Source organism: Pantherophis guttatus, chromosome 3 (assembly GCF_059756535.1).
Source record: "Pantherophis guttatus breed Tessera chromosome 3, ASM5975653v1, whole genome shotgun sequence".
Classification (NCBI taxonomy): Eukaryota; Metazoa; Chordata; class Lepidosauria; order Squamata; family Colubridae; genus Pantherophis; species Pantherophis guttatus.
Window position 1 is genome coordinate 151,352,566 of NC_142065.1, and position 26,495 is coordinate 151,379,060.

At 38.6% G+C, this 26,495-nt stretch overlaps 1 protein-coding gene across 2 annotated transcripts in view; it reads left to right on the forward strand.

Moving 5' to 3' along the window:
- CDKAL1 (CDKAL1 threonylcarbamoyladenosine tRNA methylthiotransferase) overlaps positions 1 to 26,495 on the forward strand; it is a 312,732-nt gene that overhangs the window by 64,905 nt on the left and 221,332 nt on the right. For both annotated transcript variants that reach the window (XM_034429250.3, XM_034429252.3), the window contains 2 exons: positions 21,764 to 21,860; positions 24,404 to 24,452. In XM_034429250.3, the coding sequence (XP_034285141.2) occupies positions 21,764 to 21,860; positions 24,404 to 24,452 (146 nt within the window). The remainder of the gene's footprint in view (positions 1 to 21,763; positions 21,861 to 24,403; positions 24,453 to 26,495) is intronic.

Here is a 26,495-nt window from a genome sequence, read left to right on the forward strand (position 1 = left end):
CTTCTCCTTGCTTTTACCTTTGCTTGGGTAAGCTGTATATTTGTAGAGGCCTGACAGATGTTAAAGTAAAAGAAGAGGGAAACCCTAACAACAACAATTTAAATAAACCTTTAAGTATAAGCCTTAAGCACTAACTTGAGTAAAAGGGGGGGAAAAAAAACAAAGAATAAAAGAGGTGTGAAAAAGCAAATAATGATAGCCCAAAACACAACAGTTGTTAAGCAGCTGACAGATTTACCTGTGACAGGCATCTTTAGCTGGGTGATGATGTTTGAGATATTGTGGGATATTGTGTGTGAAGGCTTGTTCTGTTTTAAAAACCATCTGCAGGAAAAGCTGATAGATTTTATTTATTTATTAATAAAATATATATAGCCACCCATCCCACCAAAGGTGACTCTGAGCAGCCATGATGTTATTGTCATGGCTGCTCAAACAGAGTAAAATATATGTATTAAAAACACTGCATGCAAATATAAAAAGCAGTAGCAATAAATATCTTAAAAACTCAAAATATAATTAAAATGAGGGGAGAATAAAAAATGGCCCTTCAACAATGGATCCATCTATCCAAGTCTCTGGTTCCAGGGGAGCCCAGCCTGGACACATAGCCAGGTATGGTGGCCTTCTGGAATATCAAACTCATGTTTTAAGGTGAATGTTGGAGCATAAAGAATATGTAACAGTGGTTGGCTTTTCAAGAAGTATAGAGCTAGTGGAATGCTTTATGCTGTAATAATGTCCAACAGATTCTAGAGATTTGGGATCCAAAAATTTTAAATCCAATTAAAATCCAGGAATATTTGCCACTGCTGAAAGACCATGACTCCTGTCCATACTATATGTCATGGCCCTATCAGATCCAGTTCGGAGGAGGAAGAGTTGGAACTGGGACCATCCAATGGGGATGGCCCGTCTCCCCCTGGAATGTCTGGAAAGGCCAGGGCCTGAGGATGATGCTGTCCCAGACCCCTCTGGCACTGGGGAGTTGGTCAACCAGACAAGGAAGTGGCCTGCCCTCACAAACGCAGGAGAGGATTGGCTGCAGACAGGCAGTGGTGATGAGAGGCAATAGATCCCCTCTGATGAAGAGCTGCCTCCCCCACCGATCTAAGGGCATGGAGAATGGAGCGGAGGGAAGCTCAAAAGGAGGTCCACAAGGCTGCTAGTGAGGAGGCTGCCCCACCCTGCCCCGCCTCATAAGAAACATCTGGCTTGAGTTAATTTAGGCTGGGGGAGGGTGTCTTTGTCAGGAACAATTGTTTGCACTTTCCTGGCCTTTGTAAACTCTGGATGACTTTGGATCATGTTTCTACCCTGTGGACCTTGATTCTTGTTTGTGGACTTTGCCTCGTCGACTTGGAACCTTGTTTATGAATTATGGACCTGCCTTGTGGACTTAGAACCTTATTTATGGACTACGGACTTCCTCCTTGCCTTATGAACTGGGTCTGGTGAATGTTGGATTTAGTTTATGGGCCTGTATGGCACTCATTGTCGATGTCTGCCTTCAGGAAAGTTTGGGGTGGAGCTTCACCAGCCATTGTAGGGCCACTTGTCATGGGATAGCAGAACAATAAAGGACTTTATTAGAGCCTACCACTGCCTAGGCAACCTGGGTCATAACACTATACCACATTTTCTCCTCAACATAGGGGCAGGGGAGGAATTCTAGAGGAGAAATTTTGTGTTTGTCTGCTTAGCTCACAAAACAGGGCTCTGGCCCAGGGGTGAAATTTACTTACCTTCGCTACCGGTTCGCAAATGTGAGTGTGCGCGCCTCCTCCACACATGCGCAGAGGGTCAAAAGCAGGACATGATGACGTCTGGGCGGGTGGGCGGAGTCTCCCGCCAATGGCACTACTGGTTCGCCCGAGCCAGATAGAACCGGCTGGATTTCACCACTGCTCTGGCCCAACATACCTTAAAACCACAAATAGCAAACTTAAAGCACAGCACTATTAAAAATATTGATGTTATTATTTTAAAAAAGGTAGGCTAAAACATTGGATATTAACAGTGAGTGACCTCGGCAGATCACCATTGTGTTGAGACCCCCGGGGCTCTTGACATAGCCAAGTTTTGAGAAGGATGGCAGGGAAGGGACCAATCTCACCTAGTAAAGGATGATGTTCCATAAGGTGATGCTACAGCAGAAAAGGGCCATCTCCTGGTTCCCACTTGTAACACTTCAGTAGACAGGACCTGCAACATACCTCTTCTGCCAGATCTGATGGGATGGGCAGATATTATCAGGAAGAGGCAGCTCACAATAATCCGTCCCCGTCCCATGAAGGGTGTTACAGGTCAAAACCAGCACCTTGATTTGAACCCAGAAGCAAACTGGCAACTAACGCAGCTGTTATAATACATGTCATTTTACGGTCACGCATAACTGCCCATGCTGCCTCATTCTGCACTAAATGAAGTTTTGGAATACTCTTCAAAGTAGCCCCATGTAAAGTATATTAGCATAACCCACCTGGGAGGTGACCAGGCATGAGTGATTGTGAACAGAGCTACTAATTTTGGCTACACAGCCTATGTCTAAAATTCTTTTTTAACCCCTTGAATTACATCTTTCAGTATATGAAGGCCCTACCAAGCTTACAATTGGACTTAACATTTCCAGAATAACAAGTTGAAAAGGACCTTGGAGGTCTTCTAGTCCAAACCCCTGCTCAAGCATTCTTGATAGCTGTTTATTGACTACACAATGTTTTTTAGTCCGTGCATTATTCACAGAAAGGTAAAATATCAATATTTTAAATGATTAAAAATAGCAGCTACCTCATTCAGAAGTTTACAATAGCTAAATTATAGTAAACTATTTGCTTACTAACATCCTTCCCACTCCACTATTAATTGTCAGGGTAGGAAATAACAGTGCAGTTATTTTTTTTTTCTTCATTAGCCTAAATCTATACGTTCTATAGTAGTATATGAACTTCCATGCAAAGGAAGTAAATTTGAGTATTTGTTTTAAATTAGGGAATTAAAATTGTGAAGATGATAGTACTTCAGCATCATATGTGACTCAGGGAGGAAATTGGGGTGTCTTTGACACGTTAATGTATAAATCATCATGTTTTAACATTTAAAAAAATGTTTTGGGAGAAGAAAGACGTAGATCCACTCAGTTAGTTTGCCCCAATCCACAGTATAAATCCTTAATCTATCTAAACATATAATGCCAAAGGGAAGTGCAAAATAATTGCTAGAACCTAGTGATTTACTTTGTATTCTATTAGTTTATGTTGGGTGCAATAGACACCATTGTAAATCCCACTTTCAGAATGCCAGTTAATTTATTATTGCAAGTAGTTCTTGCTTAACAATGGCAATTGGGACTGGAATTTCCTTTCCTAAGTGATGCGGTTGTAAAGCACAATGTCACATGACCGCACAAACTTAGCGATGGCAGTTCCTGCAATCCCTCGTTTAAATGAGGACTGCACGGGTTGTTAAATGAAAACATCACGCAATTGCAACTTCCATCTTCCTGCTGATTTCCCCATTGAGTATGCTTACTGGGAAGTGAAGGTCACAAATCATGCCACATGATGCTGTGATGGTCAGAAATTATTTCCAGTTGCCAGGTGTCCCAGATCACAATCCTGCAATGGCCAGAGCTTTGAGGACTGGTCCAGTGGTGGGTTGCTACCGGTTTGCCCCAGATTGGGCAAACCGGTAGCGGTGGCAGGAGGCTCTGCCCACCTGCCCGGACGTCTGTGCACATGTGCAGAAGTGGCATGCGGGCATGTGATTGCCCATGTGCCTGCGAGCAAACCAGTAGCGACCGAAATTGAAACCCACTACTGGACTGGTCTTAACTGCTGCTCATTCAGCAAGATTGCACCATCGTTAGAATGGTCATTGAATAAGTGGTAGTTAAATGAGGGCCATCTGTAGTCATGAAATCTGACATCCAGACATTTAGGCAGCACATTTTCTCTCCCATCGCATATGTGTATATTTTAAAACTGGACTGAAACCGTGGTTCTGTAATTTACTTGGTTGCCCCCTTCTGCCTCTGTTGATTGGCTGTGGTCATGATTTAGTTTAGGAGTGAAACACGGGGTCACATAGTGACGTCTGCACGAAAGGTGTATTTAATAAAGAACTTCTGGCCATCTGTTGCGAGAAGAATGTTTTCAACGAGCCACCTGGTGTTTCAGAATGGATTTCTTCCAGATAAGCCCGAGTTTACTTAACAAACAATAATATTAATGGAGTAAAAGGTAGAAAACGGAGGTCAAAGCTTTCCTTCCTGTTGCAAAAAAAAAAAAAAAAAAAAAGTTTGGATCCTAACATTCAGACTATCCCTGCTCTCCTTTTGTGGTTCATCCGTCATTAAAGCAATTTTTTTCTTGCTTCCCAAATGGAAGATGGTGAGTAATCTTGAACAAAAAGAAACTCACAATGATTAGTATAATGTTCGGTGCAGTATATGATTTAATTTGGAGCAGTAGATAGCCACCTGCCGTACTTTTTGTCTGAAGGGTAATCTGGCAAGAAAGGCAATGCTGGTTTGGTTCCTTTTTTTTATTTCTCATATCTTTGGAACCATCTGACCCAGCTGTGAACTGAGTGATCAAGTGCTTAGCTACTGGGTGTTTATACAAATCAAACCAAGGTGTTCCTTTTTGTTTTGCACTACCGTAAAATGCTTTTAAGCATATTGCTACAACACTATAACTTTTTTTTTTATCAAAAACCAGCTTGCGTTGTTACCCAAATCTCTGAAATAAAAAGAGAGGAGAGGATTCTGTTACAGTTGCAGATTGTGAGTACAGATATGGCTTTAGAAGCTCCTTGTTCCATTTTAAATAAATGTGTGGTCTATCACTCAGCTAAAATTTTAAGGGGTAGAGTTTCCAAAAAAATATTTGGTTCCATAACAATTTATGCCAATAGCAAGATACCTTAAATTATCAGAATTGAGAATGTGTTAGTGGTAAACACATTAAAGTCCAAATGTAGCAAAATAATCACAGTTTCAACATAAAGGCAATTGCAAAGAGATGCTAAAGAAAGAAAAATACTGATATTAAACCGGATTTCATAAGTGTGACCAAATGAGCAATCTGGGCCATTACATGCAATGCATGTATTCTGTCACTAAGGGACGTTGCCTCAGTAAGTATAATAATAATAATAACAACAATAACACTTAGACTTATATACTACTTCACAATACCTTGAGCCAGTCAGGATCAAACTGCTGGCAGTGGGCAGAGTTAGCCTGCAATAACTGCATTCTAACCACTGCGCCATCACGGCTCTTGCAAATCTCTGTAAAGAATAGAGATACCTCAGAGCCAGCCTGCTGATTTTGAGAAAACTAAATGAAGTTGCAGCTAATTAGTACTTAAATAAGAGACCTTCAGGCTATCCAAAGTGTTGTCATGAAAGCAATATGGATGTGCCCATGTAATCACCAGGAGTCAAACTCAATTCAGACGAGACTTTTTCATGCATAAACTCAGCCAGACATTTTCAATCTGGATTTGTTGAACCAGCCTTGAGTTAGTTAGTATAATTCACTAAGCCTTAAGGTCCAATTAGCACAAACATACTTTTTTTTTTACAATAGCTAGCTTTCCTTCTAAGGTAGGTTGTGAAGAAGCCAACTGTCCATGGTTTGTTTTCTTCAAGATGATCAAGATGCAAGCCTGATTTACACATAGTGCTAACCCATAAAGTGGCTTATTTGCATGTGAATCAGGCCATTATGGTTTGTAAACCTTTATTTGTACACCACGCTCACAGTTTAGCATATGGTATATTTCTGGCCTAATGTGATTAAGCAAACCATGGCTTGATACGATGTACGATCAGAGTCAGAATCTCCGTTCAGCCAAAACAAGCCAGTGATCATAAGGATTTGTCAGGCATTGCTACATTTTCAAGGCAATTTGGAACATGTTTAAGTCTGTGTCATGCATTAACTGGGGGGGGGGGGATCCCAAAGTTTATCTGGGGTATGGTAGAGGAAAGACTTCATGTGTTAATTGAGCCTTACAGTTTAGATGTCAAGTAGGTCATAATGCTTTGCTTTGGACAGAACACTACATGGGCAAGCGGGAAACAGATGGGCCAAAGGCTAGCCAATCAGCAGTGCTGGTTGAAGGCAGGGAAGGCAAAATCGGACAGTCTGAATTCATAATTGGTTTACAGTGGGCGCAAAGAAGAAGGTAGGACAGAATCAGGTGGCTCAAGGTTAAATTACCAATAAACCATAAAAATGGAAGATGAGAATGGACTGAATATTGATTGGCAGGGAGGCAGGATATAAATTGAAGAAATGAACATCATTATCATCCTGCCAATGTAAAAGTAGCTGACTGGGAAGAACAACCAAAAAGTGTCGGTAGTCTCAGAATTAACAACCATTCATTCAGAATTATGAATTTTGGGGGAAGCCAAAACGGCATAAATGGGGAGATAAGCAAATGGTGGGAATACCTTACTGAGGCTCCAGGCTGGGAGTGACGAAGTCCAGAATGGCTTGGGTTGAAGTGAATATTCACTTAACTACCCATGATTAACAACCACAATGGGGAGTGCTGGGATTGCCAGTTGTTGTTATGGTCATATTTTAACTTGCTTAACCATGCACCATTTATGATGATAATCCTAGTCCCAATTGTGGTCCTAAGTCAAGGACTACCTATAGCTCAAAATGAGATATTGCTCCAGTGCAAACTTCAGATGCTGTGTGTTCTGTCACTGCTGTATCTGGCACTAGCAAACTGATGATTTTTCTGCTTTTCTTATTCTCTATTAAATTTTTAAAAAAGCAATAGTTACAACAGTTTGTTTAGTGACTGTTCAAAGTTACAATGGCACTGAGAAAGTGACTTATGACCATTTTCCACATTTAGGACTGTTGCAGCATCCCCATGGGCACGTGATCAAAATTCAGGCATTTGGCAACTGGCATGTATTTATGATGGTTGCAGTATCCTGAGGTCATGTGATCACCTTTTGCGACCTTCTGACAAGCAAAGTCAATGGGGAAGGCAGATTCATTAAACAACCGTGTTACTAACTTAACAACTTCAGTGATTCACCTAACAACTATGGTAAGAAAGATCGTAAAACTGGGGCAAAACTCACTTAACAAATGTCTCACTTAGCAACAGTGATTTTGGCTCAATTGTGGTTGTAAATTGAAGATTACTGGTATTCATCTGCAGTATCAAACCTTTATGATATGCAATAAAGAAACAAACAGTTCTAAAAGCAAGATAATTTAGATAAACTGCATTTGTCATTGCAGTGGCTAGAATGCAGTACTGCGGGCTATTTCTGCTGGCTGCTGGCTGCCAGCAGTTAGATTCTCACTGGCTCACGGTTGACTCAGCCTTCCATCCTTCCGAGGTCAGTAAAATGAGGACCCAGATTGTTGGGAACAATATGCTGATGCTTAAAGAGGGCAGTAAAGCTCTGTGAAGTGGTATATAAGGCTAAGTGCTATTGCTATTGGTATTTCTGCTGTAATTTTATGCCCCTGATTGTACAACGTTAGTTTAATGCCGAAGGGATCGTCTCTGGCATCCAGAGTATCAATTTCACATAATTTAAGAAAAGCTATGATTGGAAATGATCCCATATGGTTTTTGTGTATGTGTGTGCATTTAAGATCTGGAATATGGGTAGTTTTGTGGCTAAGTGCAGGCCTGGAAGTATCTATGGAGCTTCTCAGTCATCCAGGTCATGGTTGTCCCAAAGGTGCTTCTCCAAGAGGCCACTGGACTTTCTTGTTTTTCTTTGAAGATGTTTTACTTCGCATCTTCAGCTCTGACTGGAGCTGAAGAAGCTTTTTGGATGAGAAGCTAAACGTCTGTAACGAAAAATAAGGAAGTCCAGTTTCCTCTTGAAAAAGCACCTTTGGGACATGCAGGGCTGGAAATGGTCATAATTGCCTTTTTACTCCAGGCTATCTACCAAGCTTCCTGGAAACATAGAGTAGAGTAGAGTAGAGTAGAGTAGAGCAGAGCAGAGCAGAGCAGAGCAGAGCAGAGCAGAGCAGAGCAGAGCAGAGCAGAGCAGAGCAGAGCAGAGCAGAAAACAAATCAAATCAAATCAAATCAAAACAAAACAAAACAAACAAATCACTGGTAAAATATATCAGTACTATCCATTGAGCATAATGTGATCTATAATGAGTTCTTTGGAACATGACTTGCATTCAGATACACGATCCTCCATTAGAAATGGAAGTATTGTGAGCTAATATTCAAGCATGACTTTAGGTGAAGACAGTTGTGGTGATTATTTTTTTTGCTTTGCAATTACTGGAGGGGGAAGTGCAGACATCTGAATGAAGAATGTGGCTTTTTAAATTATTGTCAGAATAACAATTTCAGAAATAAGTATTTGGTTGAGCATATTTCAGTTATGGTATACTTAATTATAAAATGCTTCAGATTATTTTCCATTATTCTTTTACTTACATGCTCAAAAATGCAAATCTGTTTCTTCTGAACGGCATTTCTGTCTTATAAAACAAAGCTCTTTAGGGTTTTCTCCCCCAAATAATAAGAGAATAGTAAAATGAACAATAAAATTTGACTAATTAAACCTACATTTATTTTCTGTGCCAGGCACGCTTGAAACATTTTGGGGAGGCCTGGGCTATGACTGGTTCTCCAGCAAACATGGTGTAAATTTGTCTTTTTGATCAATATTAATGTTATCTCAAAGAGTTTGGGAAGACTTAGGAATTGTAGAAAGAACCAGGAACACAAATATTAATTCTTCTTCTTGTGCCATATCCGTCATTGGATGTCGGCAAACATGTTGGCAATTCTATTTTTATCAGCAGCCGCATGAAAAAGTGATGCTGAGTTTTGTCCAAATAAATATTCATTAAGTATAACAAATAAAGTTCAAGTTTTCTTTTTAAATTATACTAAGAAAGTTTTGCAACATAAGTAGTAAATCTGAAGAGAACACAAAATGCCAAAGTCTTATCTTATTGGACACCCTTTACACAGTTTTTAGTTTTACATATAGTAACAGAGGTTAATTACACATTTTTCTTCAATTGGCTAATGTACATAGGATAATTGAGAAACATAATTTGGAAAGCAACTCAAGAAAGCATTCATAAACACCATTTAGACATATTTTTATGCCTGTATGAGAGAGTTTTCCCCCCTTCTAATTAGCTTTAAATCAGAATGAATGAACTGGATGAATGTTTTAAAAATAAAATCAATTTTCTGCAAAGTAATGTAAATGCCGTTTCATTTTAAATAAATGGGCACTATATGTGTATATGTGTGTAAATGATACATTTAATCACTGTTTGTATGTTTAAAACGGCTTGAACTCTCTATATCCTATAAGAACAGCAGGAAGAAAAGTGTCTTCTTGTGATTTTAAAGATTTCACATAAAGTTAAGATAGCAAGAATGGAATATGACAACCTGGAATGCTTTTCATGGAAAAAAACAAAAAAGCACTCAGCAGTATGATGTTAGTAATATAATGTTCATCGTATATTAGAATGATATACAGGTAGACCTCAATTTACAATCACAACTGAGGCCAACATTTCTGTTGCTAAGTGAAACATTTGTTAAGTGTGTTTTGCCCTATTTTATGACCTTTCTTGCCAGAGTTGTTAAGTGAATCACTGCAGTTATTAAGTTAGTAATACAGTTGTTTAATGAATCTGGCTTCCCCATTGACTTTTCTTGTCAAAAGGTCGCAAAAAGTGATCACATGACCCCAGGACACTGCCACCATCATAAATATGAGTCACTTGCCAAGCATTTGAATTTTGATCATGTGACTGTGAGATGCTACAATGGTCATAAGGGTAAAAAACAGTCATAAGTCAGTTTTTTCATTGCCTTTGTAATTTTGAATGGTTAATAAATGAACTGTTGTAAGTCGAGGACTATCTGTACATTTTCTGCCCTATCTTGCCTCTTTTCCACTGAATTTCTAGTGCAATTTTGAGAACTTGTGTGGCTCAATCCTTACTTTGCCAGAAGTACTTCCTTCCCAGTTTTGTAAACTAAAATAAAAAACAGTGCACTCAAAATCCTGAATTCAGTACGCTTCTGTTTTGGAGAGTTTAATTATCATTTAGGTCAGTACTGCATGTCTCATGATTAATGTTACTGATTATGCTTACGTGAAATGCCCTTGGAATATTTTTTATTGAAGAATGATATAAAAACACCAGGACCATGTACAAATAGTTCTGATTTCCAGTGAAGATTTCATTTTAATTTTATCAGTCCTTGGCTGTTTGCAATGAGGCAATGTTTTCCTTCCCATCTTCCCTTTGCAAGCATTACGATATTCAATGACACCTTTGCAATTACAGATTCCATGTTGATTGCAGTATAAATGCTTTCATTCCTTACAAAAGAGTTATGTTTTTCCAGATGCAGAATATCTTAGTACATCTAGTGCTTGACTGCAGCATAACCTATTGAAAACAATTTTGGATTTAGTAATGGACAGTCTCGTTCAGCTCTGCCAAAAGGACATGACTGAGCTAAAACATTAAAAGATATTCAAAGAGGATTAAGATTTTGGATGTTATTATAACAGAGTTCCTTCTGAAACAAAAATCACTATACAAGGTAAAGGATCTCCATGTTCAAGAGATTCTCTAATTAAAGGACTTTAGTGATGGTTGAGAGTTACTGCTTTCTTGAAAGCCTGGAATATTGAGGGTCGTTTAAGAGTATACTGGGAATTACAGGCAGTCCTTGACTTACAACCATTTGTTTAGTGACCATCTGAAGTTACAATGGCACTGAAAACATGACTTATGACCATTTTTCACGCTTATGATTGTTGTGGCCTCTTCATGGTTATGTGTTCAAAATTCAGATGCTTGGCAACTGGTTCATATTTAATGACGGCTGCAGTGTCTCTCTGTGGTGTGATCACCTTTTGTGAACTTCTGAAAAGTAAAGTCAATGGAGAAGGCCGTTTCATTTAACAACCTTGTAACTAACTGAATAACTGAAGTGATTCACTTAACAGTTGAGCCAAGAAAGGTTATAAACTGGAGCAAAACCCACCTAACAAATATCTCTCTTGGCCATATAAATTCTGGACTCAAATGTGGCCGTAAATTGAGAACTACCTGGAATACAAAATGGAAAATGGGGGAAGTCACCTCAACTGCCACAGCTCTTTATGACCAAGCCCTGGATTGCTATCAGAAACATCTCATAATCTAAGTGATTGAGACCGAAGGCCATATAGGCCGTACACTTTAAGGGAAAACAATCTTTCAAAGTGACAGCCCTAGTTTTAAGTGATGATACATTGCTCCTCACTTTTCCAGATCTGATTTAAAAAGGAAGCGTAACTCTATGGGTCATTGCTTTATTAAACAATAGGGCCACGTGGAAGATCAGCTATAGGGATATATGGGAAATCAGAGCCCCAGAGAGATGCTGCTTCTTCAAAATGGCTTGTCCCTTACCCCGTCATTGCTCGCTGAAAATACTTTGAGACTCAAAAGTATTTCATTTTGAGGAAGGAGAAATTAAGGCCTTTAGGACAGGTAAGATGCCACAAACAGGCTACATGTTTGTACAGGTAGTCATCAACTTATAACCACGTATAGCTGTTCAAAGTTATGACACCAGTACAAAAAGTGACCCACAACCTGGTCCTTGTATCCATGACCATCACAGCCTCCCTGCAAATGATCAGAATCGATGCGCTTGGCAACCAGTGTGTATTTACAATGGTTGTAGCATCCTGGGATTTGTGTGATTGCCATTTGCAACCTTCCCAGGTGGCTTCTGGCAAGCCAAGTTAATGGAGGAAGTAGGATTTGCTTAACAATCACGGGATTTGCTTAATAGTCATAAAATCAGCTGCAACTCACTTAATGACTGCATTGCTTAGTGTTAGAAGTTCTGGTTCTAATATGATTTTAGGTTGAGGGCTACCTGTCCTGTCCTGGAATTGTTTCTCACTTTTAAGGGTTGTGATTCTTTTAAAACTAAGACTCTGGAAACAGTACTAAAAAGAGAGAGAGAGAAACTTCCTCTAAACTTTATTATTCTTCCACCAACTTTCTCTCAGTATAAAGAGTACAAATGTTTCTGACAGATTAGGCCCAAATTCCATATGGCAAAGGTAGAAGGATGTGAAAAACTCTGGCCTTGTCCAGTGCTGGCAGAGGAATTCTGGGAGTTAAAGTCCATCCATCTTAAATTTGGCAAGTTTGAAAAACATTTCTGTTTAAATAGTTTTTAGCTTTGCAGTCAGTACTATAGGATAGTTTGCCTGAAATGTCAGATTGTTAGAGTTTAGCGGGGTGGGTTCTACTTACCTTTACTACCGGTTCGCATCATGCATGCGCAGATCGCTTCTGATGACGTCCGGGTCAGTGGGCGGAGTCTCCCGTGGGTTTTACTACCGGTTCTATAGAACCGGTAGTACCGGGGGCAATCCCCACTGGAGTTTAGGTATTCTAGCAGAACTGGGAACTTTTCATTCTTAGAAATTTCATCCTGTTGTGCTGCAGTTTAATTTTTCCATTTTAATTTTCCCAGCATCACAACTCTCATAGCTTGAGTCATAAAAACTAAATCTATATTTTGATAGTTACTCATTCTTTTTATTTCTTCCTTGAATTACCTGGGAAATATATTCATGTCATTGGCTCTGGAATATTTGGGGCTTTTAAATTTCATTTTAAAGTGTGTGGTTTTTTAATGAGTTTACCTTGTGATTTGAGTTGTTAAAAATGATTGCAACATTTTATTTAACTCATTTTGATTAACTCATTTTGTTTGTAAGGTCTGACATGTATATAGTGTTAAACGACCTTGAAAATAATCTTACTACTTCCAGGAATGTGTTGCAGTATTTCAGGATTATTTTTTTAAAAAAAACTAATGCATACAAAATTTTATCAGTAGATTTGAATAATGAAAACCTCCATTGATTAAAGCCTGGCCACTCTCCAAAGGTATTAATCTATTTCCTCCTTCCTTTTTTCCACCTGCCCTCCAAATTCAAAATACTGACTTTGCATTACACGAACACCTTTTGTTATCCTGAACTTGGAACTGATCAGACATGGGTGTCACATACTGTAACAACCGGTTTGCCCAGCACCGGAAATGTGAAATCAAATTCAGAAGGTCTGATTTGACTGCTTTTATTGATCCCTCATTATCATCCAGTGGGCTAGGAATTTACTTGTAATTGGCACCATCAGTGGCTGTTTGCCCAACAACTGTTAATAGCTCATTAGTTTATTTGATTTCGAGCAAGCAAGGATTAGCATCCATTTTTAAGAAAACTGTGAACAGTTATTTGTATTTATAACACTATCGGCTGGAATAAATTCTGTGCAATATACCGCAATTTCTTACGTTAGGCTCATGATATAAAAGACTCTTTTTTTAAAAAAAAAAATGTAATTAATATGCTGGAGGTTTTTTTTTATTAAATTACATGTCTGCTTTATTGGTATCAGTAGGGGGCAGTGTTACTCTGCTGAAATGCACTGTTTAAGAATCACTTGATTTAAAGAAGAAAATTCTCAATTCCGTGTCCTAAGTGGCATTTTCTTTACCCAGATTGTACTACATTATAAAAACTGTTTAGCACATTCAGCATATTTGAATCTAACTTGCTATATAATGGGCAACTGCATTTGAAAAAATGTTTTAGCTCTTAAGTCATTCATACTAGAATAGTCTTAAATTGGATTGAATGAAGGGGGCCAATAAAATAGAGAGGGTTGAAATTACAGGTTGACACCCGAGGTGAGGAATCTCAGCATGAATTTTATGTAATCAAATCATATTAGACCGTAAGCAAATAAATTTTTTAAAAAAACGTTTAGCTGATGGAAATACATTTTAGCAGGAATGGTTGTGAAAGAAAATCCTGTTTAAGAGAGAAGATGGCTATTTTCTTTTTTTTTTGTAATAACCTATTTTAAGAATGTAATTGAACCATTACTGAATTGTCATTACCGAATTTTGTGTAATCAAATCATATTAGACTGTAAGCAAATAAAATCAGAAAAAAATACTTTATGTTTAGCTGATGGAAATACATTTTAGCAGGAATGGTTGTGAAAGAAAATCCTGTTTAAGAGACAAATTGCTTTTTTCTTTTTTTTTTTCTTTTCTTTTCTTTTTGGTAATAACCTATTTTAAGGATGTAATTAAACCGTCAGTTCAATCAGAGGTTTGTTTTTGGTCAGCAGTATTCGATCAATAAATAATCTGTTAATTAATGGATTAATTGACAGCAAGACAATAGATGTGAATTCTATAAAAATCAGAGCTTGGTAAAATCCCATCATTGGGTTGGGTTTATGTAGTTTTGCTATATTTGCCTGTGGCCTATCCAGCAATTGATAAGAAGGGCTACAAAGATGAAAAGGTTCCCCCACCTACCCACCTTTTCTTGCAACCACAATCTCTTTGCTCCAGCCTTTTTTCAGATAAGAAACCTTCCTTCCCAGAAAAACCTTCTTACTGGTGTCTCTTCTGAGGTCTGAATTAAAGAGGCCATTGGAGGATTTGCTACTGCTTTAGATTAGAAACATGCTTTCTTTTTAAAATACCTACTTCTGAATTAATTTCCACCTCTCTTATTAGGATTATTTTCAAAAAACATGGATGGGCCTTCTTTTTCCTTTAGGCTGCCTTTTTTTCAGGGTTATTTCAGTGGCCTCTCTTGTACCTCCTTTTCTTTCCTCTCTTTTCTATTATCTCTTTCTTTTCCTCGTGTGTGTGTGTGTGTGTGTGTGTGTGTGTGTGTGTGTGTGTGAACATGCACACGCGCTCACTGGGACTGGCAGCCAAGATTGTACTGTTACTAGATGGGGAAATACAATACTGTGGCAGCTGTGTGCCCTCTCTTCTTGCTTTTAAAGGACCGGAGGAGTGTGTGTGTGTGTGTGAGTGAGTGAGAGTGAGAGAGTAGATGAAAGAGAATACACATGCAGCTGCCATTGCTTTCCAGGGTGTTATTCAGGCTATAAAGAATAAAGTAGAATTCTCTCTCTTCTCCAGTTTTAGTTCTAAAGGATTGACGTTGCCTGCATCAGGCTGGTAGAAGCAGGAGAAAAGGCTTTGGGGGGCAGGGGGGAATCAATAGCAAATGGTAGATACGGGTGAGTAAATGAAATTAGGCAGATGTACCTATGGAAAATGCTTGATATAAACAAGAAAAGGGGGGAAAAATAAGCCAGCAATATAAGAAGATGGCAAACAGCCAGAACTGAATTCGTTAGTGAAAGAGGAAAAAAAACAGAGCTGTAATGAAAAAAAAGGTCTACAGAATGTAGAATTAATGAAGAAACAAGACGTAAGAAATAAACTTTTACAACATGGAATCACTTTCTCTCACCACCCAGAAATGTGGCCTAGAATTCAAGAACTCTGTTTCTGTCCGTCCTGCTTCACGCTCCATGTGCAAACAGTGTGATGAGATGTCGTAAGAATAGAAAAGCCTGTAAGCTATTCTCATTTTTATCCAGTTCTTCCACTTCAAGTGTTGCTTAACTTGCATTAAAAGGAGAATCTTACGTGAAATAAAAACCTGACTTGAGAATAGGTGAGGCGTGCTCAATATCCATTATCCACAGTATCTCATTACACGGTTTCACAGGCAAGCAAGAGTAAGAGGGGAGAAATGGAGCCATTATCATTATGAAACAGATTCTGCCCTCCTAGTCTACTTATATTCCATTTTTTACCTGGTTGACTAACACTTGCAGAGTAAGAACACAACATGGGTGATTTTAAGTTATCTTCAGGCCAGTCCTTGCTTATCTAAACTTTATTGTCAGAGTGCGCACAGTGTGACTATTTTGAGACAGCTCAGGAGCAAAATACAGTAAACAGAGGTTTATCTTTCAAATAGTGGTTTATCTACAAGGAATATATACATACACATACTAGGCAAAGTCAGGCAATCAATCATCAACTATAGCACGGAAGCACACACGGAGAGAGAGATGCCCTCACAGGGCCTCTCTTATATATACAGCCTCTTAAAGTGATAAGTTAAATAACCCTACTGACTCATTCTCATTGCATTATCATTTCAGTATTACAGCCTTACAGCAGCTGTTCAGCTATTAAATCATTACCTTAACATTTATGAACCTCACAGATGGCTCTAAGTTTGAGTACCTCAGGAATAGAATAGGATTGTACTCATGGATTAGATTAAATAGGATTACACTAGACTTGTTCCGTTTAGATGCTTTCTCTGGAACTTGGCTGCTATCCTGATTCATTTGTTCTCATTTCTGGTTCCTTAGAATTAGATACGCTTGCTTTCTGCCTCAGGTTTCCCTGTTTGGACCACAATCACTTTCAGTAGCAGATAATTTTGATAGGCAAAGGCTGATGAAATTGGAGAATTAAAATCTAATGAGATTTTTTTTGTGTGCAATTGTTCTGACTACATTATACATCAGGGGTATCAAACTCGATTTCATTGAGAACCACATCAGAGTTGTTTTTGACCTTGGAGGACTGGGGTAGGCATGGCCAGGGTGGGCATGGCCAGCTTGACGTCATTCGTGTCTGGGGCACCTGTGGTAGCCTGAGCTCCCTGCCAGCAAAAACGGGCTCCCAAGCTCCGTTTTCTCTGGCAAAGGGTTGCAGGAGGTCATCACAGCCAAAAACGGAGCTCGGGAGCCCATTTTTGTTAGCAGAGGCACCACGGGCCGATCCTTCGCTGTTTTCAGGGCGGCCATATATATACACAAACACACACACACACACTATAAATATGGAAGATTCCTGCTTCAAGTCGGCTTCCCCTGTGTTTTAAGTAATAATGCTTTTTAGCTTTTCTTCTGCAGAAATATGAATCAGCTAAAACAGATGTTTCTAGATCAATTATAAATTGAAAAGCGTCAATTTAGTCAGCATAAAAATAGAGCAAAATTCTACTATAAAGTCATGCTAGAAGTACAAGAAAGCAATTAAAGAAATGAAAAGAAATTTGAACACGTGGGAATATTATTATAGAGTTGAGGTTGTTAAGTATTAGAATTCATTTCTATTAGTGCTTCGTTTGGAAAAAAAATTCTGTTGGTTCTTTCCCTGCGCAGAAGGTAAAAAACACCCAGGTAGGTGGGCTTCGCTCCGCCATCGCTACCAGATCACCGGCCAAGATCGCTACCGGATCGGGCAATCTGGTCCGATCTGAGAGCATTTCACTCCTGGTTTGAAGGTGTTTTGAGTACTTAACCTCCTTTATTTTGAATTTGCAGTTTAAAAGCATGATCAGAAAAATTGTGTTCTTGGATGAAGTTGAGTTGTTTTTCATATTAAACCACATAATTCTTTTAAAAGGACACAGTAACCAGTCCTAAACTTAGTTGAAGTAACACTGAATGTTACAGTGAAAAAGAACTATATAGCTATCACCAAAAAAATATCCCATGCAATTAAATGAGTATATTATACTACAGCCTGGTGTTGATCTTCAATTCCCATTATTCTCAGACAGTATTATTCTAAGGAACTTGGAATTCTAGTAGTTGAAATCTAAAACAGCGTTTCTCCAACTTGCTTTTAAAATGCGTGGATTTCTCTTGCTGACTGGGGGATTCTGCGAGTTGAGGTCCACAGATCTTAAAAACATTGATCTAAAACTTGTAGAAGATACCAAATTGGGGATATTTGCTGTAGTGCTGTCAGATTGTCTTCTGCTGCGATCAGAGTTGCCATTCTTGAAAATAACATTATATTTATTAATCCTAAACTTGTACCAGTCAACACGTTTTTTATGATAGAAGGCTCCTGTCCTTTGTGAATCACAACCTACTGCTCCCTGTACGTATAATTTTCTGTTCATCAAGCTGGCTTTTCCTCTGCCTGAAGATTCCTTTGCTTGAGGCATTGTATTATACCGTGGATTTGCTGAACTACAGCTTCTTGAATAAACCACACTTGCTAGAGTTTATACAACACAAACCTCTGTGGTTAGGTTTGTGCAGTATACTACATCACAAACATAGAAATTACTTGATGTAAAAACCCAGCTGAAAGGAGCAGTCAATCAGCTCCATTATGCCTCTCTAGGCCTTTAAATGTGAAACTTGGAATATTTTTACTGTGTGCTGTTTTAAAGGAAACTTTAACTACCTAACTTTTTTAAAAAGTGACTGTGGTGTACACAGGTTTGATAAGAGGAACATCTGGCAAACCATGTTATTAGTCCCAATTTTATTCTTCGACATTCTTTTCTTGTGAAGTTACTGTCCAAATCTTTGGGGTTTTTTGCACAAAGCTTGTTATGGAATTGTCATTAAGGGTTGCTTCTTCCCTACCTCCCCCAAGGTAGGAAAAAGAAAATCTTAGAAGAAACAATGGCCCAGACTACTCCTCCATCTCTTCCCTTTAAGAAATGCAATCTGCAGTCTTGTCCTTAAATCTCTAGTAGTAAATATCTTACAGGTTCACAGAGATAATTCACGGCAAGCCCTATACCCATGATGGCAAACCTATGGCATGCGTGCCACAGGTAGCATGCAGAACCCTCTCGGCGGGCATGCTAGCCGTCGCCTCAGCCCAGCTGCATCATGCATGCACGCGCGCCTCCTGCCAACCAGCTGGTTTTCAGGTCTTTGCTGCACATGCATGGGGTGGGGCGCATGCGCAGGGGGTGCAGGTTGGTGCAGGAGGCTTTCCAGGCCCAAAATGGGGCACGGGGGGCCTCGCGGGGTGCCCCCGTGCCCTGTTTTGGCTTCCAGGTTGATGCAAGAGGCTTTCCAGGCCCAAAACGGAGCGTGGGGGCACCCGGGGTACATGCACACAGGGCGGAGCGCATACATGGGGGCACTCGCATTGCATTTGGGGGGTTTGGGCACTCGGCACCAAAAAGGTTAATCATCACTGTCCTATACTGTACTTCATGTAGCAGATTCCTAAAGGCTCAATTAAGCCTTATTTTCTGTTCCAGATGAATTAACAGGTAGCAATACGGAGTTGCTAGGCTCATGATGGCGAACCTATGGCACATGTGCCAGAGGTGGCATGCAGAGCTCTCTCTCTGGGCATGCACGCTGTCACCCCAGCTCAGCCAGCTGGTCGTCGGGTTTTTGATGCGCACATTCATGCCGGCCAGCTGGTTGTCGGATTTCTGGTGCTCTGGCACACACATTTGCACACACACGCACACACCTTCCGGTTTGGGCACTCTGTGCTTAAAAGGTTCACCATCACTGTGCTAGGCAGATTAGAAAATTGCACATTCCTCCTTTATCTTACTGGGCTTTGGGGGAAAATTTTCACCCACATTGGGTCAGATTGTTTATTCTATTATAGTGGCCTGACAAGGGAAGATTACAGCTAACCATTAATATATTGTAGAGGTTTCTTTTTTAAAATATCTATTATACAGATTACTTTTCCAAAAATGCCAGAAGATAGTTGTTCTAATTAAACTTCACTACAGGGAGATTGTGCAAATCAGATTTAAGTTGAAGTAGCAGTCAGAAGCATATAAATTATTGTATAAATTAAGAGCCAATTAGATTTAAAATCGAATGCTGAAATTTATTTAACTACAGTGTAGGAAGGTTCTGAAAATAGAAATGTATTCATTTATGCTACTGAAATTCTGTTAAGACTTCTCTACCCTAACCCCCCCACCTTTCCACCAGCATTAAAAGATTTTTAAGGTTAAAGGCATTTGTAACATTCTTATACAGAATAGTCTTTTTTATCATAAAATAAACAAATAAATAACATTAGGACTTTTATTAAACTGAACAGAACCATTAGATGGTATTAAAAAGAAATTAATCTTGAATGAGAATGAGAGAAAAAATATATATAATTAAATTTTGGTTCACAGAGGCCTATGTAGAGAATTTTTATTAGATTAATGTAGTTTATTCTAAATTCTATTATCTTCTGTCACATTTTATGGCAATTTAATTGAAAAGTTTGCATTTTTAATATGCATCCAACTGCCATATTTCCAGCTTTTTCAGGAGAAAGGGTTATATGTTTTCATGCAACATAGAGCTACCAATGAATGTTTGGTATATGATTTAAAAAGTCCTACAATCTTAAATCACCCAAGTAGCGATAAAATTAAAATCTGGTTGAATCCAACCTCTGATGATATTCTGAACATGTTTATATAGTTTTCTTGGCAATAAATGGAAGTGATTTGTCAGTGTCTTTATCTAAGACATCAGTCTGTCCTCTAACCCAGAGGCACACCAGAAATTGGGCCATCCAAATGAGTAAAACCTCATCAGGATACAGGCAGCTTGCAAAACTATGCTCCTTCCCTTGTCCACAGAAGAACCTTTCCAACTGCTCTAACCTGTTACTTCCTAGGAGTCTAATCAAGTCAATCCAGATTCAGTCTTGCTTAAGACTGAAGTCAAGGAATGCCACCCAGCCTCGGGACATTAATCCTTAACAGAAATCAAGAAAATAAAAGTTAGCTTTTTAAAATAATCAAGTGACATGATAACACTTTCTGTATTGAATTACTATTCTTTTCAGTAGGGAGACACGTCATCTGAGTGATGGGCAACCTTCTACAGCTTTCTTGTGCCTTTCAGAGCTCATTTTGATTGTTCCACTGAATTTCAATGATGCTGTTGCTGGAAATTGGGGGACTGGTTTCAAAGTTTGAGCTGAAATACCTTAAAAACAGCTTTTGAAAAATCAAAAGAAGATTTAACCTACTAAATACCTACAGGGAAAAGAACCCCAAATCCTGCAATCTTCTTCCCCATCTCTAACCCTCCAGTGTGACTGATCCCTATTTGTTTTGTTTGGTTTTTAATTAATTTATTTATTTGCCACTCATCTCATAACAAAATGACCCTATATGACTATCTATCTTTGAACTGAATTCATCCCATTCATTATGGCCTTGACTCTACTTCCGGATCCCAATACTCTAGGGCTGTGATGGCGAACCTATGGCACGCATGCCACAGGTGGCATGCGGAGCCATATTTGGGGGCACGCGAGCATTGCCCTAGCTCAAGTCCAGCACGCATGTGCGTGCTGGCCAGCTGATATTCGGGCCTTCTGGGCCTACCGGAAGTCGGGAAACGGGCTGTTTCTGGAGCCTGGGGAGGGTGAAAAACAGGCATACCGGGCCCACCTGCCATCGCATGCCAAAAGGGGGGGAGTGCGGAGAGGTCACACGTGCATGTGCAGGGGGCGGGATGCATTGAATTATGGGTTTGGCCACATGCGCGCACAACCCCCCCGCTCTTCCCCTGCTTTTTGCACGTGATGGCAAAAAGGTTAGCCATCACTGCTCTAAGGATTATGGAGCAATTCATGAAGAGATTAATGTGTTTTTTTCCTTTGTCTTCATGACAGCCAGAAAATAAAGCATTAAAAGGTTATTTTTTTCTCTTTGGGATGTATATGAATAATTTTATATGTGGAAATTCATATCACACCAGATGAAGTTTTGACTTGGATTTAATATTACGCAAATGACTTCTACAAGTGCAACAGTATGTACCGTTATTGTCGCTCTCCTCACCCCAATCCTTACCTGTATTCCAAATCAACTCTGGAGAATCCTCCAACCCTCCAGGGAAGATTTGAAGGATGTGTATGGGATAGAAGTGCAATTAAGAATCTGTTTGCTGGCAGAATGACACAACTGGGCAATGTTCTTGGTTTTTCCAATCTTTTCATACTGTGACAGAAGTGATGCAAAGTTAATGAATGTTGATTAAATGAATGTGTTCTGCCACTGAAGGAATATTTGTTCATTTTAGGAAAGCACAAGAAGGAAAAAAGAAAGTTGTTCTAGCTGGATGTGTTCCACAAGCCCAGCCACGACAAGACTATCTGCAAGGCCTAAGCATTATTGGGGTGAGAATATTATAGTTTCCGTTGAAATTCTCTCAGAACTTGATCCTGATGCGTTTTAAGAGCCAAAATGTTATCTTGGCTATAGATTTTGCTAGTCTAATCTTAAAACATTGTTTCTGAACATCTGTGTAAGATTTTACCATATCCTACATTATACCATAAACCTGGAAAATGATGAATTGTAGAGAACAGAATTATATACTCTTCACTGTAATATTTATTACTGATGAAACTGCCGAATGCTCTCGATTTGTTCCTCACCGGTCAAGAAACTGATCTCTCAGCATAAATTGACATCAGGAAGGTTTTCTAGAACAGCGACATCCTTTACCATTATTTGACAGTTTGGAAATTTGAACATTCCTTGAACACATCCCATATTAGGAGAAAGAAGAGATATTGCACTCGCAAAAAAGCTCTGGAGTTTTGTTTACTGTATTTATATACAGGCTGTCTCAAACCTGTATAATCTTTTCCAAAGTTTTTTATATCGGATTGATATGCCCTTTCTTTTAAAATGTTTGCACTGAAAAGGCAGTTCATCCAGACATTGAGATAAACAGGTAATCAATAAGATCCCACCTTAAGTAAAGGTTTTACACACTAGTTTGGAAGGTGTTCTGATACCAGTTTCCTGATCTGAATGTCATAGGAAAACCGTCTGACAGATTGAAGCACAACATGGAATGGGTGCATTGAAATCATTTAATATATGATTAAAATAGTGCGCTCATAAAGAGATATAGATAACAAGTGCAGGGAGAACAAGTATCACTGAAACTACAGTAAAGGTAAGCCTTAGGGCTTAGAATTACAGGCCATTACACAAAAAAGTAAATTATTATGTTTCATCTAATGCTATGTCATAATGCGCTTTTAAAAAATTTAGCGTAAAATGCAAGTACAGTATACTTACCCTGTTTCCCCCCCAAATAAGACATGCCCTGATAATAAGCCCAATTGGGCTTTTGAGCGCATGGCACTAAGGCCAAGCGCTTATTTCAGGGTTCAAAAAAATATAAGACAGGGTCTTATTTTTGGGGAAACACAGTATTCTGAGTTCATTTTATATGCAGACCAAGCCACTGTGGCTCTTTTAACAGAACATGGTTATATATTTTGGCTGTCTGAAACTGGAATTCTCAAATGCATTTGCTAATCTGATTAAACACAACACATGCTACTTCCAGCTATGACCAAGATTTCTGCTTCACATTAAACATTTTTTTTTAAAGTATTCACTGATAAAGATTGGATTCAACAACATGTGAATCCATACAACATGTTTATCTATCAGGCATGGTAGCCTCCTAGCGGTTAAAATGCTGAGCTTGTCGATTGGAAGTTTGGCAGTTTGAGACCCCATAGGTACCATGTGATGGCTTGAGTTCCCATTCTTACCCTAGATCGAAAGCATGCAAATGCAAGTAGATAAATAGATACCACTTTGATGGGAAGCTAACAGCATTCCGTGCACCTTGGTGTACAGTCATGCTGGCCACATGATCATGGAAATGTCTTTGGACAATGCTGGGTCCCTCAGCTAAGAAACAGATGAGCCCACCCACTAAAGTTGGAACACGACTGAACAGAGAAACTAACTCCCCGCCTCCTTTTTGTGTGTGTGTGTGTGGTTCAGTACAGGTCTTAGTAACGTTTTCAGGCAGTAAAAGGCATTTTGGCTATTTCACACAATGGAATAGTTGTACCCACAGCATTACATTTGTTTAAAAAAGCAATTTGAAGCTTTTTGACATTCCTAGATCTTTTTTTTTTTTAATTTCAGTTTATATTAACCAATCTCATACAAGAACACTGGTTGTATATATGTATAAGGATGTTCTCCACTGGATTATTTATGGTCAGGCATAGCATGTGAATAACATGCTACTTAATTCCATGACTTGAAGAGGAAATACTTTCATTGAGATTTTTAGTGAATGTTGCTGGTCCTTGTAAACTCTGAACTTATATATGCAGCTTTTTCTCCGTAGACATTTTAAGTGACAGCTGCAAAATTGCTTATCAGGCTTTGTAGAAAGAGACTGGAGTGCAGAATTTGAATGTTTTCCAGATTTTCTACCACTATTCTCATGTTCAGGGATGCAGTCAGTGCTTGCTAATAGTACAGTTTATTGGCCACCATTCATAATTATATAAAGTCTCTACTTTGTAGATTTATGTAAGCTGTCTTTCTTTAAAAAAAAAAAAAAGCCTGCAGTGATCTTTCCTTTATAATTGGTTCTTACTGCATTGAGTAATTCTTTTTGCTGGCATGAAATTGGTGCTAAACTTTGTTGTAAGATGGCTTTTATATTTTAAAAGCACAATATGAGTGCAGTAAAACATAGGCATTGACTTTTATTTGATTCCTTTTTCAATCTGTCTTGCAAGCAGAAACCTGTAAGTAGAAAGCATATTGCAAAAAGTGCAAGGGCTCCTTTTTATGTGGATTAAATACATTCAAGAATGTATTTGAAAAAGGGTCTTTCAAAGGTCATCTGAATATTCACAGCTTGATTTATTAATCTATTGCGTTTCAGGTTCAACAGATAGATCGTGTAGTGGAAGTTGTTGAGGAAACTATTAAGGGTAAGTTATTCAGCTGAAATAATGCATGCATTCAGTCTTCTCAGTGCTCATTCCTGATGTTGCTTTGATCACATACAGTATATCCCTAAGGAATCTCCTGTCGAAATATGCCCCATACACATTCCAAATATTGACTGAAATGTAAATATTTAGCAAGTGCCACATACATTGCAAAAAATATACAGAAAGCTGACCCAAATTAATATAGATCACCCTAGCTGGCTTGTTCAGTAATTGGTTTTTTAATATTTAATACTTTTTTAAAAAATTGAATTTTTTAACAAGTGTTCCTTGTTATATTATACAGATCACGATGTATTTCAGACAAATTAATGTTCATTTATGCAGTATTTAATCGTATCAGATGTCAAGTGTTGCATCAAAGGATACTGGGGTTTTAGAATACCGAAAAATGTGGTATGAATTTTATAAAACATAGATTGCCTTTATATTCTTATAAAGAATACAAATTCGTATAGCTTGTAGAGAAGACTCACAAGACATATCTTGAATAGAGAAAACATTAAAATGCTCCTATACTGAAAATAACCGGTTTGGCCAATTTAAACATCAAGTGATCTCTTTTATTAATACTCTCACTGAAACCAGCTTCTTAATGACCTCAGTTCTGGATATTGCATCCTCTTTGTCATTTGGATCCAATTGTTATAAAATCTTAACTTCCAATAAAACCTAAGCAAACTTTGCCAAGGTCATTAAACTGTGATGTAGCAATTTACCTTTGGGATGATGGTCAGAAGATGTTAGATAAAAATATTAAATTAGGGTTTTGGCAGTATACATATAGTCCATATAAGATAAACATACAGAAAGAGAGAAAAATGTGAAAGTAACTTATGAGAGGCTCTAAGTGACTTTGAGGTTTACCTTAAGGCTTTATGAAATAGGAGAGGGGTCTAGTGAAAATGACTTTGTGCAGAATGCACACAAAAAGGCTGTATATTTGGGAGAATATAGGTATTTGCAACATTTATACAGAGCCCTCTAAGCTTTCCTCCCAGGAAAGTATCTTCTATGGCCTTAAAAAAAAACAGAATGTAAATCAGAGATGTAGGATTTTAAATTCCTTAAGTGTAGCCAAGTTAGCAGAACATAATGTAATGAAAGGATGGCTTAAAAGCAGCGAAGTCAGTTCTATTGGATAACCATTTGTCTGAAATGGTACAAGAGTTTCCTGCTTGAGCAAGGGGTTGGACTAGAAAACTCCAAGGTGCCTTTCAACTCCGTTATTCTATTATTAAAAGATAACTTCGGATGCCCATCATTGCTCTGAAGCAGAACAAAGAGAAAAGAGAAGAGTGGGAAAAGAAAAAGATGAAAGATAGCAAATACAAAGGGAAAGAGGAATAGAGCAAATGAATTCTGAACGCCATAGTGGTAGCTTCATAACTGACCTTAAAGATACCTCCTTAAACCTAGCTCCACCTGCAAATTGGACATATGTATGTATCTGTGTGTGTGAGGTGAGTGTAAATCCACTCTTAAATAATTTTTGTGTGCATCTGTATAAACTGCTTTTATTATCTGAAGTCAAATTTCTGGATGTTCTGTGTTCCCCATGAAGGAACTACTTCTATGAGCTTATCTACCATGAAACACTGGTACAGAAAATGTTGCTTTTTTGGAGCGTACCAAAATGTACCTTTCAGTGTTTTTCACTATTAGCTATGCTGTGTGGACTGCTGGGATGGAGGGACGCACAGCAACAATGATTTTGGAACCCAGTGTGTTAGAACTACATAGTAGCAACTAAGTATTCTTGGCATTTTTCACTCTTCCCATTACTATTAGGCATATCACTAATTGGGTTTCCTGGTGGGTATGGCATAACTTGCAGCCTCTCCGTTTCCATGCACCTTTTTGAAATACGTAGATAATAATGGTAGACTCCATCTACAAAAAATAATATGGTTTTTTTAAAGTTACATATGTTAAGCTTTATCATTTAGAATTATGACTTGTGAGTGGATTGTAGACTTGCTTAACATCTGGCTGACCAATTATTGTAGCAGGCTGAATTGG